General features: G+C 45.7%; 2 protein-coding genes and 1 pseudogene across 2 annotated transcripts in view; 1 reads left to right on the forward strand and 2 right to left on the reverse strand.

Annotated features, from left to right (window-relative positions):
- Window positions 1–11,253, reverse strand: part of LOC129393016 (protein CASP-like) — a 63,218-nt gene extending 51,965 nt beyond the window's left edge. Inside the window, exon 1 of the mRNA XM_055115089.1 lies at window positions 11,088–11,253. The gene's annotated coding sequence lies outside the window, so the exon portion shown is untranslated. The remainder of the gene's footprint in view (window positions 1–11,087) is intronic.
- LOC100990062 (putative postmeiotic segregation increased 2-like protein 1) overlaps window positions 1–19,595 on the reverse strand; it is a 37,956-nt pseudogene that overhangs the window by 16,076 nt on the left and 2,285 nt on the right.
- On the forward strand, window positions 511–5,658 carry LOC117981012 (putative speedy protein E7). The gene is made up of 5 exons (XM_055115079.3): window positions 511–768; window positions 1,826–1,884; window positions 3,111–3,196; window positions 5,233–5,476; window positions 5,599–5,658. The coding sequence occupies exons 1-5, from the start codon at window positions 594–596 to the stop codon at window positions 5,656–5,658; spliced, it is 624 nt and encodes a 207-aa protein (XP_054971054.2). The 5' UTR covers window positions 511–593.

Raw genomic sequence — 19,595 nt, forward strand, 5'->3', positions numbered from 1 at the left:
CCCAGCACTTTGGGAGGCCAGGCAGGCAGATCACTTGAGGCCAGGAGTTGGAGACCAGCCTGGCCAACATGGTGAAACCCTGTCTCTTCTAGAAGCACAAAAATGAGCTGGGTGTTCTGGTGGGCACCTGTAATCCCAGCTACTTGGGAGGCTTAGGCAGGAGAATCACTGGAACCCAGGAGGCAGAGGTTGCAGTGAGCCAAGATCGCACCACTACACTCCAGCCTAGGCCACAAAGGAAGACTGTTTCTCAACAACAACAACAACAACAACAACAACAACAAAAAAAAAAAAAGGGACTCAGCCAGGGACCAGGGAAGGATATGAGGAAGTGTTCTGAGGACAGAGAAACGGGAGAATGGGGAGGAGAAGGAGCGGCACATGGAGCTCAGCAGAGGAGACAGACAGAAGGAAAGATGGCTTGGAGAAGCCAGCAGTCTGCGAGGCTGGGGAGGATGGAGAGTGGTTTGGGGTTTTGGGTCGGGCTCTAGTGTGATCAACTGCAGAAGCATTACACCGTGGCCTGGTTTCTTTACTCAGCCCCTGGGGTAGATCCCAGCCCCCCGCATAGGTCCTTTTGCTGGAAAAGGAAGATGGAGTGGTGGGACGAATCTGAGGAGTCGGAGGAGGAGCTACGGAAGGTGCTCGCCCCTGAGCCTGAGGAGATCTGGGTGGCGGAGATGCTGTGTGGCCTCAAGATGAAGCTGAAGCGACGGCGAGTGTCGCTCGTGCTCCCTGAGCACCACGAGGCCTTCAACAGGCTGCTTGGTAGGAAGACACCCCAGAGAGCACCTCCAATCCTGTTCTTTCCAAAAACAGGAAACTTCCAATAACCACACTTTTCCAATGGGAAAAATATGCCCCAGTGGGTGAGCTCTCCATGTGGGAGGAATGTGAAGTGATCACTCATGAGGGACACTTAGGAGATGATAAAGGATTAGGTCAACTTGATAAAGGTCAGCGCTTGGGATAAGAAAGCTTGGTTTTGGGCCAGGTGCAGTGGCTCCCACCTGATATCCCAGCATGTTGGGAGGCTGAGGCAAGACGATTGCTTGAACTCAGGACTTTGAGGCTGCAGTGAGCTATGATTACACCGCTGCAGTGAGCTATGATTACACCACTGCACTCCAGCCTGGGTGACAGAGCAAAACCCTGCCTCAAAAGAAAAACCAAGGCTGGGCACAGTAGCTCATGCATGTAATCCCAGCTACTCGGGAGGCTGAGACAGGAGAATCGCTTAAACCCGGGAGGCAGAGGTTGCAGTGAGCCAAGATCAGGCCACTGCATTCCAGCCTGGCCCACAGAGCAAGACTCTGTCTCAAAATAAATTAAGAAATAAATAAAAATAAAAATCAAATAAAGAAAAACAAAATCAATAAACAAAGAAAGTGGTTTCAGCTGTGCCCTCTGAAACTTAATGTCTCTTACTGACTTTTCTAAACCTAAGTGTCTCCATCCATAGTGGGGGATACCAAGGCCATGGTCACACCCTGATGTGACTGTCTCATGAGGAAATGATGGGAATTCCTTTATGACTCTGCAGTGGTCCCTCCGTGTCTGCTGGAGGGGGTCCTGGCTGATTCCCAGCTCTACATCCTGTAGATTCTCACACCCAGGGCCTCCTTCGGCCTCTTCTCAGGGGAGTCTCAGAGCAGGAGCCTCTCTCCCTTGCCCAGTGAAAGTCATTCTCCCCTCTCCCATCCACCTCACCCGCGGTCACAATCCTGAGACTTCCCCCCGGGAGGCACACTTCTCCTCGCTGCCCTGCTGCTCCCACGGAAACCCTGTCCTGCTTCTCACACTGACATCTGCTCTCTAATCACAGAGGATCCTGTCATTAAAAGATTCCTGGCCTGGGACAAAGATCTGAGGGTGTCGGACAAGGTAAGGTTGTTCTCCATGTAACTGTTCCTGTTCCAATGCATGGCTGGGGGGAGGGCACAGCTTCCAAACCCACAGTTCTCCCTCCACCACCTCCCACCAGATGCTCCTACAGTCTTTCTTTCTTTTTTTTTTTTTTTTGTGAGACATAGTCTTGCTCTGTTGCCCAGGCTGGAGGGCAGTGTCTCGATCTTGACTCACTGCAGCCGATGCCTCCCGGGTTCAAGCGATTCTCCTGCCTCAGCCTCCAAGCAGCTGGGATTACAGACATGAACCACCACGCCTGGCTAATTTTTGTGTTTTTAGTAGAAACGGGGTTTTGCCATGTTAGCCAGGTTGGTCCTGAACACCTGACCTCAGGCGATCCACCCGCCTTGGCCTCCCAAAGTGCTGAGATTATAGACGTCAGCCACTGTGCCCGAACAGCTCCCACAGTCTTGAGTCTTGGCACCCACAAATTTTTTTTTTTTGTGAGACAGAGTCTAGCTCTGCTCCCCAGGATGGAGTGCAGTGGCATGATCATAGCTCATTGCAGCCTCTAATTCCTGGGCTCAAGCAATCTTCTTTCCTCAGCCTCCTGAGGAGCTGGGACTAGGCACATGCCACCATGCTCACCTAATTTTTGAAATGTTTGTAGAAACAGGGTCTCACTATGTTGCCCAGGTTGTTCACCAACTGTTGGGCTCACATGAGCCTCCTGTCTCCACCTCTCAAAAAGTACTGGGATCACAGGCTTGAGCCGCCACTCCCGGCTATTCTTGGTCTTTTTATGATTTGTCAGCATCTCCCTCAGGATTCTGCTGGTCTCTTGCAGAGTGAATGAGTGGCCCCTGCCTCTCCCATGGGTCCTTTTGGATCTGAGCTCTGGGCCACAGTCTGGCCGCAGCCCTGAAGCTCCTGGCCCCTCTACTCTCAGCTCTTCGGGACAGTTCTCTGCCTGGCACACAAAAGACCCTCCTGACACCAGCCGACCTAGACACACCCCCTCCAAAGATCCCAACGGAGCCCACCATCCTGGGAGCATCACCCAAAACCCTTCCTCTGGCTTCTCGGATTTGCATCCAACCTTCGAATACCCCTCCATCCCGCAATTTCCAAATGAGTACAGTCACCCCAACACTGAGGTCCCTTCTCTGATGGGCAGCCCCTCCCCAGACCCTCATTCCCCCTCTCCACAATCTTCCTCTTCCAAGATGTGACCTCTCCCTGTGTTCCTTTCTCTCCATCAGTATCTCCTGGCTATGGTCATAGCGTATTTCAGCCGGGCCGGCCTCCCCTCCTGGCAATACCAACGCATTCATTTCTTCCTGGCTCTGTGAGTGGTTTGCTGCCTCCTATCCATCAATATCCAATGCCCTGGGACAGCGGGGGAAGTGGGATTCCAGCCTTTCATTTATTCTTTCACCTATTTGTCCTCTTTACTCTGTGTACAAAAAAGAGAGGATTATACTATCATAGACTGTTGTTTCTAAACAGAAACTCAGGCTGGGCACAGTGGCATACGCCTGTAATCCCAGCACTTTGGGAGGCCGAGGCAGGCGGATCACCTGAGGTCAGCAGTTCGAGACCAGCCTGGCCAACATGGCCAAACCCCGTCTCTACTAAAAATCGAAAAATTAGCTGGGCGTGGTGGTGTGCATCTGTATTCCCAGCTACTCGGGAGGCTGAGGCAAGAGAACACTTTGAACCCAGGAGGTCGAGGTTGCAGTAAGCTAAGGTCGAGCCACTGCACTCCAGCCTGGGTGACACAGTGAGACTTTTTCTCAAAAAAAAAAAAAGCCAAAAAAACAAACTCCAATGCCAGTGTACAAATAAAAGAATAAAACAAAAGGAACCATAAACCGCTCCTAAGGGGAAAAGAAAAGGAGTGGAGGAGCGGACATGCCGCTTCCTCCAGCAAGCAGACGTTTCTGGTTCTTCTCTCTCTCTCCTTCCCACATCAACCACAAACGCCATCGACCTCCTCTGGGTTCCCACGACAGAGGCCACAGTTCAGGTACCCCTCGCATCACTCGAATCCACTGTCAAATGCTCCCTGCTGGGGTCTCCTGGAGTCTCTCCCCAAGCCAGGGGGCTTCCTAGTGCAGCCTGAACATCTTTCCAAAGCACCACAACCTCACTGCCCACCTGAACAACTTCCTTAGCTGATGCCTTTCTCTATCGAGGCCAGGGTCCACAGTGTCAATTCTACCCTCTCTACAATCTCTACAAGCACACTGGCTCACCATCTTGGTATTTCCTGGCTCGGCTTCACTGCTCCTTCCAAATGCCCTCCACTCGACTTTGTGTTTGTGTTTTCTGTCTGGGTGTCCCGCACACATGTGGCTCTGAAGGGAAGGACCCATTCCTTGAAGTCAGTTCACCCCACAGCCTCTGTGATGCCTTCCCTCATCTTCCAACTTCTGCATGCCCGTAGCTCTCTAGTTACATCCTGGACACTGGGATTAGGTCATCTGCCTTGATTACTCCCAGTCCCATTAGACTAGATGCCTGTAGAAGGCAGGGTCCTGGCAAAATATCAATGTATTCAATTTCTTTTATTTTTTTGAGACAGACTTGCCCTGTCCCCCAAGCTGGAGTGCAGTGGTGAGATCATAGCTCACCGCAGCCTCCATATCCTGGGCTCAAGCGATCCTCCCACCTCAGCTTCTTTATTAGCTCCGACTACAGGGCTGTGCCACCACACCTGGACAGTTTGTTTGTTTGTCTGTTTATTGAGACAGAGTCTTGCTCTGCCTCTCAGGCTGGAATGGAGTGGCCCAACCTCGACTCACTGCAACCTCCGCCTCCTGGGTTCACACAATTCTTATGCTTCAGCCTCCTGAGTAGCTAGGCCTAACGGGTGTGCCACTGCACCAGGCTGATTTTTGTATTTCTAGTAGAGATGGGGTTTCTCCGTGTTGACCAGGCTGGTCTCCAACTCCTGGTCTCAAGCGATCCACCTGCTTCAGCCTTCTAAAGTGCTGGGATTACAGGCATGAGCCACCGCGTCTGGCATATTTCTTCTATTTTTAATAGAGACGAGGGTCTTGCTATGTTGCCCAGGCCCGTCTCAAACTCCTGGCCTCAAGTGATCCTCCTGCTTTGGCCTCCCAATATGCTGGGACTCCAGGCATAAGCCACCACTCTCAGCCACCAGTTGGGTTTTTGTCTCCATCCTGAAGGAGTGGGAGACGCCCTTGATCAGGTCTCTGTCCAGCAGAGCCCTCCTGAGGAAGGCATGGCTCTCTGCAGGGTGGGTGCCAGTCCTGAGCTAGGGACGGTCCCTTACCTTCCTCTCTGGGAAGCTGACCTCAGCCGGAGGTCTCTCCTGGTGGTGCCCCTGAGCAGCAACCTGATTTCTGTCCTCAGCTATCTGGCCAATGACATGGAGGAGGACGACGAGGCCCCCAAACAAAACATCATCTACTTCCTGTATGGGAAGACCCGCTCTCGCATACCCTTGGTCCGTAAGCGTCGGTTCCAGTTATGCCGTTACATGAACCCGAGGGCCAGGAAGAACCGCTCTCAGATAGCCCTGTTCCAGAAACTTCGGTTCCAGTTCTTCTGTTCCATGAGCGGCAGGGCTTGGGTTTCCCCGGAGGAGTTGGAGGAGGTGAGTGGGGCCTGGGGAGGTGGAGGAGGTGGGGAGGAATCGGGTGGGCTGGAGGCTGGACGAGGGGAGAGAGGGGTATCCTGGCCAGTCCCCGTCTTCTCAAAGGGCGTTTGTTTTTCCAGATCCAGGCTTATGACCCAGAGCACTGGGTGTGGGCGCGAGATCGCACTCGCCTTTCCTAGAGCTCCAGGGACCGTGGAGGCCTGAGGTCATCGGCCTGAGAGAAGGTACATCTGCATCCTCTGGGGTAAAGGCAGAATATTGGGGTCCATTTTGGAAATCCGAGGAACCCAATTGCTTGATCCGGCTTCAAGCCTGGGCAACGTGGCAAGATCCCCTCTCCACAAAAATACAAAAATTAGCCAGGCGATGTGGGACGCATCTCTACTCCCAACTACTCAGGAGGCTGAGGCGGGAGGATCGCTGGAGCCTGGAAGGTCGGGGCTGCACAGAGCCCTGATCCTGCCACTGCACTCCAGTCTGGGCGACAGAGTGAGACCCTGCCTCAAAAATAATCATAAATACTGAGTTTGGGGAGGTTCATTATGATTGACGCACTTGAGTTACCGATTTGGGTCGAGGGTTCAGTGAAGCTTTGGTTTACATCTTGTGCAGCTAACCATGTTGAGCACAGAGCATGAGACTTCATCATGAGGAGGTAGGATTAAGGATTAGGCTTCTGGACTCGTGGTTCGTGATGTTGTCACATTAGAAACACATCTAGCATGGTTACAAGTTTAGATCTTAAGTGACATAAAAGGCCCCAGCTGTGATGAAGTCCAAAGCCACATTCTCTGAGGGTGTCCTACTCCCTGGGCAGACCCACCCAAAGTCCTTGCTATGAAGCAGATCACTGGGGCTGACCTTGGGTGTATTAAGTGAGTTTTGGAGTCGTGGTCACCAAAGTGTGAGTTTCACAGTTGAACACGATGGTTCAGAAGCAGGGTATAGAATGAAAGGCAGCAGATAAAATTGCATTTCTCAATTGCTCTGAACTCTAGACTTGACATGGGACGTGAATAACCTTCCTGTCTAGAGAGCTGCCTCCTTGAAGTGTGACATTGTCTCTCTCACTTCCAGAACACCGGACCCAGGGGAGATGTGGATTTTCAGCAGGAACTTTATTCCAATGCTAATGGCAGACACCAGGAAGGAGGAGAGGAACCATTTGTGCACATCATCTAGAAGAACGTGGACCATTCTTGATGGAGCTCAATACAGTGATCACGTTGTCCTCCTAGGAGCAGGGGTGGGGGGAGGGGGGTGGGGTCCTTCTAGGAGTCCTTGGAGAAAACTAAGAAACCGGGAGTGTTTCCAGTTCCACCCTTTCCTGCGGCACCACCACCCTTTTTATATTGCTGAATTCCAACCTCCCTGGGACGGAACCTGGAGGTCCTGTTTCTTACGGACTTGATTGCCACAGTCCAGGAGCATTTGAAGGCACAATGCAGGGGCTCAGATTGGCACAGAATTCTTTTGTGAAATATCAGTGCCACAGATTGTAACAGATAGCTTCATGCACACTCTGCATTTTATTGGTTGGTTTGGAAAATGTTGGCCATTGAATTATTCATAGATTTATTTCAAATAGTTTGGAAATTGTTGTACTTTTGAAAACATGCTGTTCCTGTAGTTTTTTGATGAGAGTTATAGTTGTTATATATACATAAAGATAATTTTCTTTTCATTTTTAAGAGATGATTCTTTTTATCCTAAATATTTTATTATCTTTAAATTTGTTTCTGTATTATTATATGTGCTCCTGAAGCGAGCACTCTTTTTATCTATGATACTTCCATAATAATCTCTTCTATTTATAGCTATTGGTAGCTCCCCACCAGAAAAAAACATAATTCCGGTGATAGAAATTTTTATTTGCTGTTTAGGTTTGTGACTGAATTGTGAGAATTCAGTTGTGATTTTTAACATGTCTCAGATATATATACTAACACGTCTAATATATACTATCTATTTTATTGGTTTATTTTGAAAAACATGGGTATAGAATTATTTAAATATTTTATTTATTGAAATATTTATTAAATATATTTATTTATTTAAATATTATTATTACTTTCAATATTATTTTAAATATTTTGGAAATACTGGTATTTTTGAATAGATGCTGTTTCTATAAAGCTGTGTGATGGGTGTTATAACTGTTGTATACACATACATATAATTTTGTTTTCCTTTTTAAGAGAGGATTCTTTTCATCCTAAATCTTTTACCTTTCAATCTTTGTATCTATTATTACACATGCTGCTGAAGGGAGCATGGTTTTTATCTATGATACTTAGCTAACATATATATTACATTTATAGCTATGTAGTAGTTCCCCTAAATTCTTGTAAAAATAAATTTTTATTTGATATTTCATATATGTTTGAAATGTGAGAATTCAGATGTAATTTTTTACCTTGTTTTGGCATGTTTGTATGTTACTTTAAAGAGGATGTGTGTTCTAAAGGAGGACATGAGCTGTGTGTTTTCAAGAGAACAATAGAGTGCATCTCTTGGGGAAACATAATAAAAATGAACTTTTCTCACCTTCACAGCAATTGTGATTATATTGCTCTGGATTGATTATTTGCTGCCCAGTGATATTTTTCCTTAATGGGGTTGTGGTTATTTGAACATATTTATTAGCTCTGGAAGATAATTCTGTGCTGTTTTTTATGTAGAAAAGAACATAAGGCTGGGTGCAGTGCTCACACCTACAATCCCTGCAGTTTTGGAGGTCATGGCGGGAGGTTCACCTGAGGCCAGGAGTTTGAGGCCAGCCTCAGCAACATAGCATCTACATCTATTTTTAATTTTTATTTTTTAAAGAAAAACAATAGAAGAGAAGGCTCAAGCTACAGGGTTTTTTTGTTTGTTTGTTTGTTTTGGAGACAGAGTCTTGCTCTGTCTCCCATCCTGGAGTGCAGTGGCACAACCTTGGCTCCCTGCAACTTTCAGTTCTGGGTTCAAACAAATTCTCCTGCCTCAGCCTCCCAAGCAGCTGGGACTACAGGCACCCGTCTGTACGTCCGACTAACTTTTGTAAAAATAGTAGAGACAAGGTTTCACCATGTTGGCCAGGCTGGTCTCGAACTCCTGACTTCAAGTGATCCACCCACCTCGGCCTCCCAAAGTGCTGGGATTACAGGCATGAGCTACTGCGCCCAGATGCCAAGCTAGAGTTTTAAGGCAGGAAATGAGAGAAAGATATTGAGAGAGGAAAACCAGGTGGTAAGAAAACTCTAAAGGTTGCCGGGCGTGGTGGCTCACGCCCATGATCCCAGCAGGAGTTTGAGACCAGCCTGGCCAACATGGTGAAACCCTGTCTCTACTAAAAATACAAAAATTAGGCAGGCGTGGTGGTGCACGCCTATAATCCCAGCTATTTGGGAGGCTGAGGCAAGAGAATCACTAGCAGAGATTGTGTCTCCTCACCCCCTCTCAAAAAAAAAAAAAAAAGAAAGTTCCTTCAGCAGTTAAAGCTGTGAAAGACAGGCACTCTGCCATGCAATTCTTTGTGATTTTTCTTTTTTCTTTTTGGAGTTGGGGTCTTGTGCTGTCACCCAGACTGGGGTGCAGTGGTGTGGTCATAGCTCACTGCGGCCTCAGACTCAAGCTCAAGCGATCCTGTTACCTTGCCTTTCAAATTGCTGGGATTATAAGCATGAGCCACTGCATCTGGCCTGTGTGACACAATTCTGTTTTTTTGTCTTTTTTTTGTGGCGGGGGATGGAGTCTCGCTCTGTCACCCAGGCTGGAGTGCGGTGGCGTGATCTTGGCTCAATGCAAGCTCCGCCTCCTGGGTTCACGCCATTCTCCTGCCTCAGCCTCCTGAGTAGCTGGGACTACAGGCACCCACCACCATGCCTGGCTAATTTTTTGTATTTTTAGTAGAGACGGGGTTTCACTGTGTTAGCCAGGATGGTCTCGCTCTCCTGACCTCGTGATCTGCCCACCTTGGCCTCCCAAAGTGCTAGGATTACAGGCATGAGCCACCGCGCCCAGCCTATGTGATGCAATTCTGATGTCAACTCCCTGATGTTACCTCAAATGCCACAGGTTAAGGCCACCAGCCCCCACCAGGCTGCCCTTGCTTTAGACACACCTGCAGGCTTGGGTGTCCTCAGACACCAGTTGTACTTCTCACCAACTGGCTGCAAATTTGGAGGTTCCCACCATGCCCTCAAGTTCGATAACTCACTAAAACAACTCACAGAATGCAGAAAAGCATGACACTTTCTTTCTCTTTTTTTTTCTTTTTTTTTTTTGAGACAGAGTCTTGCTCTGTCGCCCAGGCTGGAGTACAGTGGCCACCATGCTTGGCTAATTTTTGTATTTGTATTAGAGACGGGGTTTCGCCATGTTGGCCAGGCTGGTCTTGAACTCCTGACCTCAGGTGATCCACCCGCCTTGCAATCCCAAAATGCTGGGATTATAGGCATAGCCACCATGCCCGGTCGACTTCTAGAGTTTCGATAACAGAGATGTGATTCAAGAAGGGAGACATGTTTTGTAGATGGCAGGAGCTTCATGAAAAGAAGCCAATGAAGGGCAGGACGTGTAGCTCTCTACCTACAGGAAACCAGCCAGGAGCCTCTCCACAGGGACTTCAGCACAGATGGCCGGGAAAATCTGCATTAACCTGACCTCTGGACCTAAGAGAGGACAAGGCCTTGACCATTTCTACAGACTCACAAGATGCAATCGCTGTGGTCCATGCCCGTGGTGTGATCTGGGAAACGGGGGGCCTTCTAAATGCCAACAACAAGGAAATCAAATGTGCAACAGACAGAAATACCGGCATTGACGTGGGCCATGGAAAGGCCTAAACAGATGACTGCAGTTCACTGCTAAGGTCATCAAAGGGGTGACTCTGAAATAATAAATTTCAGATGCCATGGCCCAAATAGCTGCATGAGGTGGGGAAGTCCTCCACATGCCTCTGCTTCCTTCAGTACCTGTTTATGAAATAAGCCGAGGTACTTCCCTGGGGAATTTCCTTTCTCTTTCTTTCTTTTGAGACGGAGTCTTGCTCTGTCGCCCAGGCTAGAGTGCAGTGGTGCAATCTCAGCTCAATGTAACCTCTCCCTCCTGGGTTTTAGCAATTCTCCTGCATCAGACTTCTGAGTAGCTGAGATTACAGGTGCATGCCACCATGCCCAGCTAACATTTGTATTTTTAGTAGAGACAGGGTTTCACCATCTAGGCCAGGCTGGTCTTGAACTCCTGACCTCGTGATCCACCCGTCTTGGCCTCCCAAAGTGCTGGGATTACAGGTGTGAGCCATCACGCCCGGACTTTTTTTTTATTTTTTGAGATGACGTTTCACTCTTGTTGCCCACGCTGGAGTGCAATGGCACGATCTCAGCTCACTGCCACCTCCTCCTCCCAGGTTCACGCGATTATCCTGCCTCAGCCTCTCGAGTAGCTGGGATTACAGGCACCCAACACCAAACCCAGCTAACTTATTGTATTTTTAGTAGAGATGGGATGTCACCATGTTGGCCAGGATGGTCTTGAACCCCTGACCTCTAATGATCCACCTGAATTGGTTTCCCAAAATGTTGGGATTACAGGCACAAGCCACTGTGCCCAGCCCCTCCCATACCTCTTTTGGTCAAGGCAGCACAATTCAGAAGAATCTTGCCAGGGAAGACTGGTAAATGGACGTCAACGTGATGCCTATGGCTCCTGGTGGATTTAGATACCTCCTGGTGCTTATTGATATCTTTACCAGTTGCACGGGGGCTTTTCCATGCCAGACTGAAAACGCAGGAGATCAATGATCAACCTTCAACTATTTACTAGCAGAACACTGAGGGGACTGTGCGGTCACCAATACCTCCTATTGCACTTGGATAAACACCTCCCAGGAAATACAGATGAATAGAAAGGACATAGTCAAACAAGCAGAATGGCTGCATTCCTTCAACCAGAAGGGCCATTAATCTGTTTTCACACTGCTATAAAAACTATGAGAAACTGGGTAATTTATGAAGAAAAGAGGTTTAATTGACTCACAGTTCTGCAGGCTGTACAGGAAGCATGGCTGGGGAGGCCTCAGGAAACTGACAATCACGGCAGAAGGCGAAGGGGAAGCAGGCACATCTGGCCATGTTGGAGCAGGAGAGACAGAGAGATTGAAGTGGGAGGGCTGCACGCTTTTAAACAACCAGATCCTACAAGCGCTCACTCAATATCACGAGAACAGCAAGGGGGATGTCGGCCCCCATGAACCAATCACCTCCCACCAGGTCCCTCCCACAACACTGGGAATTACAATTTGACATGAGATTTCGGTGTGGATACAGAGCTGAACCATGTCAAGGGTAGTTCAACCGCTGAGATTGATTGATTGATTGATTGACTGAGATGGAGTCCTGCTCTGTTACCTAGGCTGGAGTGCAGTGGCACAATCTCGGCTCACTGCAACCTCCGCCTCCCAGGTTCAAGTGATTCTCCAGCCTCAGCCTCCCGAGTAGCTGGGACTACAGCACATGCCACCATGCCTAGCTAATTTTTGTATTTTTAGTAGAGACAGGGCTTCACCATGTTTGCCAGGCTGGTCTTGAACACCTGACCTCGTGATCACCCTGCCTCGGCTTTTCTTTTGCTGGAATTACAGGTGTGAGCCACTGCACCCGGCCAACAACTGAGATTTAGAAGGCAGTCGAGTCCACTATACCGCACCTCACCTGGTTTCTTCCTCTGTTGGGGCCCCTCGTGGCCACTGTTCTGTTACTTTTTGGTCCTATTTATTTAAATGGATGGTGAGCTGTTTGTCCTCCAGGCTCCAACACTTCCACCTTCAGCTTGTATTACAACAATACCAGCCTTTCAAGCTACTCCGGGTGACCCCAGAACTCATTTGAACTCAGAAGCCCAAGAGTTTCATTCCTTTCACTTTAGGGGACTCAGTGCCCTGCTCAGCATGAAGTCGAAGCAGAAGCGTGACCTCCATCCCTAATCCCTCAAGAATGAGGAGTGGAAGGTGTTGGCAGGAGGGTGGCGGTGAGGTTTGTAGATCTGTAACTGCATCAGACCAAATCTGGTTCAACTTTTTTTTTTTTTTTTGATGGAGTTTCACTCTTGTCACCCAGGCTGGAGTGCAATGGTATGAACTCAGCTCACTGCAACCTCCACCTCCTAGGTTCAAGTGATTCTGCTGCCTCAGCCTCCAGATAGCTGGGATTATAAGGGTGCACCACCACACCTGGCTAATATTTATATTTTTAGTAGAGATGGGGTTTTACCATTTTGGCCAGGCTGGTCTTGAAGTCCTGACCTCCACCTGCCTTGGCCTCCCAAAGTGCTGGGATTACAGGCGTGAGTCACTGCACCCGGCTCAGTTCAACTTTTATGTAATGAGGTTGTCAGTTGTTTTTCAATTGCCATGGACCCACAGGTTGAAGGGCATGTACCCTGTGCATGCCCAGGTTAACCAAGCATGCAACCACGGAGTGGAAACTAAAAGCTCGGCCTGAAGAGCTGAGACTGATTTAAGAACTGGACACTCCATGGCAGGAGCCAGGATCCAATCAGATTGAGTTTTGCTGTCACCCCATGGCAGGATCCAGTCAGATCACACCTCCCAGCATTACTTTACTGCAAGATCCAATCAAATCACAACTCATTACCCTATGCTTATAAAACCTGACATAGCCCCCAGCTGGGTAAGGGAGATTTGAGTATTTCTTCCTGTGTTCTTGCTAGCTGACTTACAAAAAAGCTTTTAAAAAAAGGCCACACGTGGTGGCTCATGCCTGTAATCCTAGCACTTTGGGAGGCTGAGGCAGGCAGATCACTTGAGGTCAGGGGTGCAAGACCAGCCTGGCCAACATGGTGAAACCCTATCTCTACTAAAAATACAAAAATTAGCTGGTCATGGTGACACATACCTATAATCCCAGCTACTTGGGAGACTGAGGCAGGAGAATCACTTGAACCCAGGAGGTAGAGGTTGCAGTGAGCCAAGGTCACACCACTGCACTCCAGCCCGGGCGACAGAGTGAGAAGACTCTGTCTAAAAAAAGAACAGTTAAAATTAGCACCAAATGCTTTACGAGTAAAAAAAGTTTTTAGCTGCATATGTTTAAGTAACTTTTTAGATTGTAAAAAATACACATACAAAATGGAAAGGCACAAAGAAGAGAGCAAAAAGTGCATGAGATCTCACATCCAAGGATAACCGCTGAGAACATGAAAGTGCTGACTCTTCCAGCCTTTATACTATACACATTTAGGCCGTTGTTTTGTTTTTATAAAACCGTAATCATATAATACAGATAGTTTTATAATCTGGTTTTTAAACACAACAATTACATAACATTTAGCTGTTTCTTTTGCATTCAGATTCATAAGGGTTCCAGTAACTCATTCATCAGAAAACCGAGAGAAATAGTCTCATTAAAATATAAGTACATAAGGCAGGCATGGTGGCTCACGCCTATAATCCCAGCACTTTGAGAGGCCGAGGTGGGCAGATCACCTGAGGTCAGGAATTCGAGACCAGCCTGGCCAGCCTGGACAACATGATGAAACCCCGTCTCTGCTAAAAATACAAAAATGAACCAGGTGTGGTGGTGCGCGCCTGTAATCCCAGCTATTCAGAAGGCTGAGGCAGGTGAATCGCTTAAACTCGGGAGGTGGAGGTTGCAGTGAATCGAGATCGTGCCACTGCACTCCAGCCAGGGCGCCAAAGTGAGACTCCATCTCAAAAAAAGATAAAAATTAAAAATAAAAATAAAAAATATATATGTATATATATTTTTCCAGACAGGGTCTTACTCTGTCTCCCAGTCTGAAATACAGTGGCGTAATCATAGCTCACTGCAGCCTCAAGTTTCTGGGCTCAAGTGAATCTCCCACTTCAGCTTCCCAAGTAGCTGGAACTACAGGTGGATGCCACCATGCCCAGTCAATTTTTTTTTTAATTTTTCATAGAAACAGAGTCTCACTATGTTGCCCAGTCCTAATAAACACTATGTGATGAAAAGAAAAAAGTAAATCACCCTGAAGTTAAGTTTTTAATGTTAAGTCTTTAACGAGAAATGCAAATAAAGCATTTCTCAATAGATTATGGCAAGAGAATCAACTGAAGAATAAACATCTTTAGTAAATCTTTTGCTCATGTGCATTAACCAATACTCTTGAAAACCAGGATTAATTTACTGTACCTTCTTAATATTCCTTTGAAATTCCTTATGGCGCACAGGTAGTGTAGAAAATAACTGCTTCACGCTGACTGTGGTCCCTCTGGGGTGGGGGTAGGGGGTTTTCTGGATGATTTTCCCATCGTGATCAAACACCAGTCGAGTCCCAACCTTCGCCGATGCGTGGCAGGTAGAAATGGTGACATCGCTGTGAGAGAATACCAGGCGTGGTGTGTTCAGTGAGAGACCCGTGATGTTGAGCATTGACTACGCTTTTCTTCACTTGCTTTTCTCTCAAAACTTTCTTAAAAAGCTGATGATCCCTCTGAGATAACCAAGATCTAAACGGTTGAGGAGTCATCATAAAATCTAAGGTTTGGCATCTAAAAGACAGCGAGACAGAAAGCACTAAACATGCTTTGTTTTGATAAAAGCTTTGATTTCATTTTTCAGGTTGAATTGCCAAACCATAAATGATCTCAAGGTTTATTTATTCACAAATAGGGATTTGTTTTGTTATTACTCTTCAAATAAAATTGTTTTAAAGAATTTTTTAAAGAATTAAAAAAATGTTTTTAAATTTTTAAAGGATCCAAAAGATATTATAATTAAAATGTATATGTAGGGCAGGGTGCGGTGGCTCATGCCTGTAATTCCAGCACTTTGGGAGGCCGAGGAGCGCAGATCACTTGAGGCCTGGAGTTCCAGACCAGCCTGGGCAACACGGCAAAACTCCATCTCTACTAAAAATACAAAAATTAGCCAGGAGTGGTGATGCACGCTATAGTCCCAGCTCTTCAGGAGGCTGAGGCACGAGAATCACTTGAACCTGGGAGGCAGAGATTGCAGTGAGCTGAGACTGTGCCACTGCACTCCAGCCTGGGTGACAGAGTGAGACTCTGTCTAAAAAAAAAAAAAAAAAAAAAAAAATATATATATATATATATACACACACACACACATATATACACACACACATATATATGTGTATATATATACACACATCTATATGTATATATATATTTAAATATAATTATAAAAATTTAGTATCTGGGCTATAATTAAATAGTGCTTTGGTGAAATGTTTCCCTAAAATTTGATGATGAAAAGCAATGGTAACTATCATTTATTACCTATATGTTATGTTAAAATTGAGAAGTTACTGTTCTAACAAGGGTAACCATTTTTTTTAACAATACTATTTGCTTCATTTCATTCATTTATTTCCCACATTTCAGAAGTACTGGGACTTAGATTGGCAGTGAGACAAAACAGAATTCAGAAGCTAGAAGCTGAGATACCGAGATAGAAAATTGTAAATAATAACGATTCCAATTAACTTTCTGAGAGGTTTTTCTAAGGGGTCAAGTGAATGAATAAAAACATTGTATCACCTCAGTGCACACAGTGAGCTCAAAGCTTCCCCCTGAAAGCCGAAAGTTTCAACCTCAGTTAGGTCGGCAAACTCTTGAATCTTACATGTGTGATGTTTCAGAGCTGAAAGAGACTGTAAAGTAAGGACTAAGATACCTCAAGTGCTAAAACAACGGATATACATGATATCTAGTAACTGGCTGAAAAAACTGTTTTTGCGTTTCCCAAGACAGTGTTACTCAAAATTCTGAGACATGTGGCCCAATTATTTTATAATAGGATTAGAAAAAGTCAACTTACTTAAGCCTTCAAAGTTTTCTTCTTCTACCCCACATCCATTGTCTGAAACTTCAATGAGATCCACTCCATAGTCCTTAAGCTTTAGATCTAGAAAGTTTAAATATTTATGTATTTATTAAAAATGGACCCATGCTAGAATGGCATGAACCCGGGGGGCGGAGCTTGCAGTGAGCCGAGATCACGCCACTGCACTCCAGCCTGGGAGACAGTGAGACTCCGTCTCAAAAAGAAAAAAAAAAAAATGGACCCATGCTATAAGCTTTTATATTGATATTATTTATAACATATGCAAATTGAAGAGTCATAACTATACCTTTAGTTAAACGTACGAGTATCATTTTGTATATTTCATCTTTATAATGCCCTTTCTGGCCATTTACTAGCCCAGATTAAATAGTTTAGCTTTTTCTTTCCTCTTTTTTTTTTTTTTTTTGTCCATAGGCTAGTCAAATGAAGCAGTTGGAGTGGAGAAGGAACAAAAAAATCTGTAACTGGTTGTGATCAATTAGTGGTTAACACCGTTGCACTTTGACCAGCCTTTTCTTTTGAAAGAAATAATTTTAACATACCCAGTAAGGAGAAAGGGGGGCAGGCGCGGTTGTTCATGCCTGTAATCCCAGCACTTTGGGAGGCCAAAGTGAGCAGATCACCTGAGGTCAGGAGTTCCAGACTAGCCTGACCAACGTGGAGAAACCCTGTCTCTACTAAAAATACAAAATTAGCCAGGTGTGGTGGTGCATGCCTGTAATCCCAGCTGCTCGTAAGCCTGAGGCAGAATTGCTTGAACCCGGGAGGCGGAGGTTGCGGTGAGCCGAGATCGTGCCATTGCACTATAGCCTGGGCAACAAGAACGAAACTCCATCTCAAAAAAAAACAAAAAAAAAGACAACTGGTTCTGGAATCAGACTTCCTGGATCCTATTTTATTAGCTTTATAATCTCAAAAAAAGGAAATTTCCTGTTCCTTAATTTCCTCATCTGTAAAATGAAGATAACAAGTTCTATCTCATAAAGTTACTCAGCTGATTAATAATTTTTTAGGTTTATTTTATTGTGTTATTTTCTCTTTTTTTTCTTGTTTTTTTTTTGAGATGGAGTTTTGCTCTTGTCACCCAGGCTGGAATGGAGTGGCATGATCTGATCTTGGCTCACTGCAACCTCCACCTCCGAGGTTCAAGCAATTCTCCTCCCTCAGCCTCCCGAGGAGCTGAGATTACAGCCATGCACCATCACATCTGGCTAATTTTTGTATTTTTAGTAGAGACAGGGTTTTACCATGTTGGTTAGGCTGGTCTTGAACTCCTGACCTCAAATGATCAGCCCTGCTCTGCCTCCCAAAGTGCTGGGATTATAGATGTGAGCCACTACTCCACGCCTATTTTATTTTATTTTATTGAGATGGAGTCTTGCTCTGTCCCAGGCTGGTGTGCAGTGGCACGATCTCGGCTCACTGCAACCTCTGCCTCCCGGGTTCAAGCAATTCTCATGCCTCAGCCTCCCAAGTAGCTGGGATTACAGGCTTCTGCCACCAGGTCCGGCTAATTTTTATATTTTTAGTAGAGACAGAGTTTCACCATTTTGGACAGGCTGGTCTCAAACTGCTGACCTCAGGTATCCACCCACCTTGGTCTCCCAAAGTGCTGGGATTACAGGTGTGAGCCACCACACCCGGCCTACTTTATTTTTTTAATAGAGACGAGGTCTCACCAATTGGCCAGGTTGGTCTTGAACTCTGGCTTCAAGCAATCCCCCCACCTTGGCCTCTCAAAGGGCTAGGATTACAGGCGTGAAACACCACGGCCAACTATTCTGCAAATTAAATGAGATATTTCTGTGCGATTCTTAGCATAACACCTGCCTGGCACTCCATAAGAACACAATAAAAGCTGTTATTATTATTACTACCTAGCTAAGTACTAGGCACATAATAGGTGCTAACTTTAACTTAAAAATAATAATTTATTACTACATCAACACTTGATAGTCTTATTTCAATAACAAATGTTTCTTGACTACAACAACATACACTGATCGTTTCTTGTGGCTTAAAACTCTCCCAAACTTACCAATATTGGTGGCACCAGCATCCAAACTGTTTTCTACTAACTCCTTCACCACAGTGCTTAGACTCAGTACCACCGGCCCAGAGCAAATCTGATGGACTGACTTCTGATCGATAGGTTTGATGGCCTTAGGAGGTTCTGTACTAAAGAAATGTTACAAGAAACAAAGCAAGTATTCGGCTATATATTTTCATCCTGATTTTAACTGTGGGAAATGACTCAACACTGTAAATAGTTTATGGGTCTAATCTATTCATTTATTATATTAACAAATACATTTATTATATCCAGAAATAGAAACACTGTTTTACAATCCTTAAACATGTACCCAAAATACTTCTGGATAGATACTTCAAATTCAACAGATCCTTACTATCTAATTATACTAGGATCCACATGGAGAAAACATACATTCTATCTCTCAAATTACCAAAATCTTTGGCAACAATGGTGTCTTTCTTGAAAACTGAAAGCATGGCCTGGTGGGGTGGCTCATGCCTGTAATCCCAGCACTTTGGGAGGCAGAGGCAGGCGGATCACTTGGTCAGGAGTTGGAGACCATCCTGGCCAACATGGTGAAACCCTGTCTCTACTAAAAATACAAAAAATTAGGCAGGCATCACGGTGGGCACCTATAAACCCAGCTACTCGGGAGGCTGAGGCAGGAGAATCACTTAAACCCAGAAGGCAGAGGTTGCAGTGAGCTAAGATTGCAGCATTGCACTCCAGCCTGGGTAAGGAGCAAAAAAAAAAAAAAAAAGTGAAAGCAACATAATTTCCCACATAATTAGAAATACCAACAGTATGCTGGAAAATACACAATGTTTAAGTGAAAATCATCTCAGAAATTGGGTACCAGTTACATAACTATTCCTTATACACAGTTGCCTTTGATACCCTACTCCAAACTGAAGCTGCCAGCTGCTGTCTTAGCAAAGACCCTCAAAGTTCTTGCTGTACTAACTTTAAGAGTTTTATAACAGTTTTATCTGCCCTTATTCCCTGCTCCAAGCCATCCTCCACTCTATCACCAGAGCTATTTTTGAAATCACAGATCTGGTCAAATAATTTTTCTGCTTAAAAATTTACTAGTGCCCCACTTCCTACTACATGAAATTTAAAATCTAGTCATCACTGGGCCCAAAACTACCTTCTTTTCAGAATCTCTCTAATTCTTTCCTTTCATCAAGTCCCCTACATCATCACCATTATTATTATTTATTATTAT

Source organism: Pan paniscus, chromosome 6 (assembly GCF_029289425.2).
Source record: "Pan paniscus chromosome 6, NHGRI_mPanPan1-v2.0_pri, whole genome shotgun sequence".
NCBI lineage: Eukaryota > Metazoa > Chordata > Mammalia > Primates > Hominidae > Pan > Pan paniscus.

Coding starts and splice junctions, on each gene's coding strand:
- LOC117981012 (XM_055115079.3), top strand. CDS start 594: ATGGAGTGGTGGGACGAATCTGAGGAGTCGGAGGAGGAGCTACGGAAG. Junction 769..1,825: donor GGCCTTCAACAGGCTGCTTG/GTAGGAAGACAC, acceptor CTCTAATCACAG/AGGATCCTGTCATTAAAAGA. Junction 1,885..3,110: donor ATCTGAGGGTGTCGGACAAG/GTAAGGTTGTTC, acceptor TCTCTCCATCAG/TATCTCCTGGCTATGGTCAT.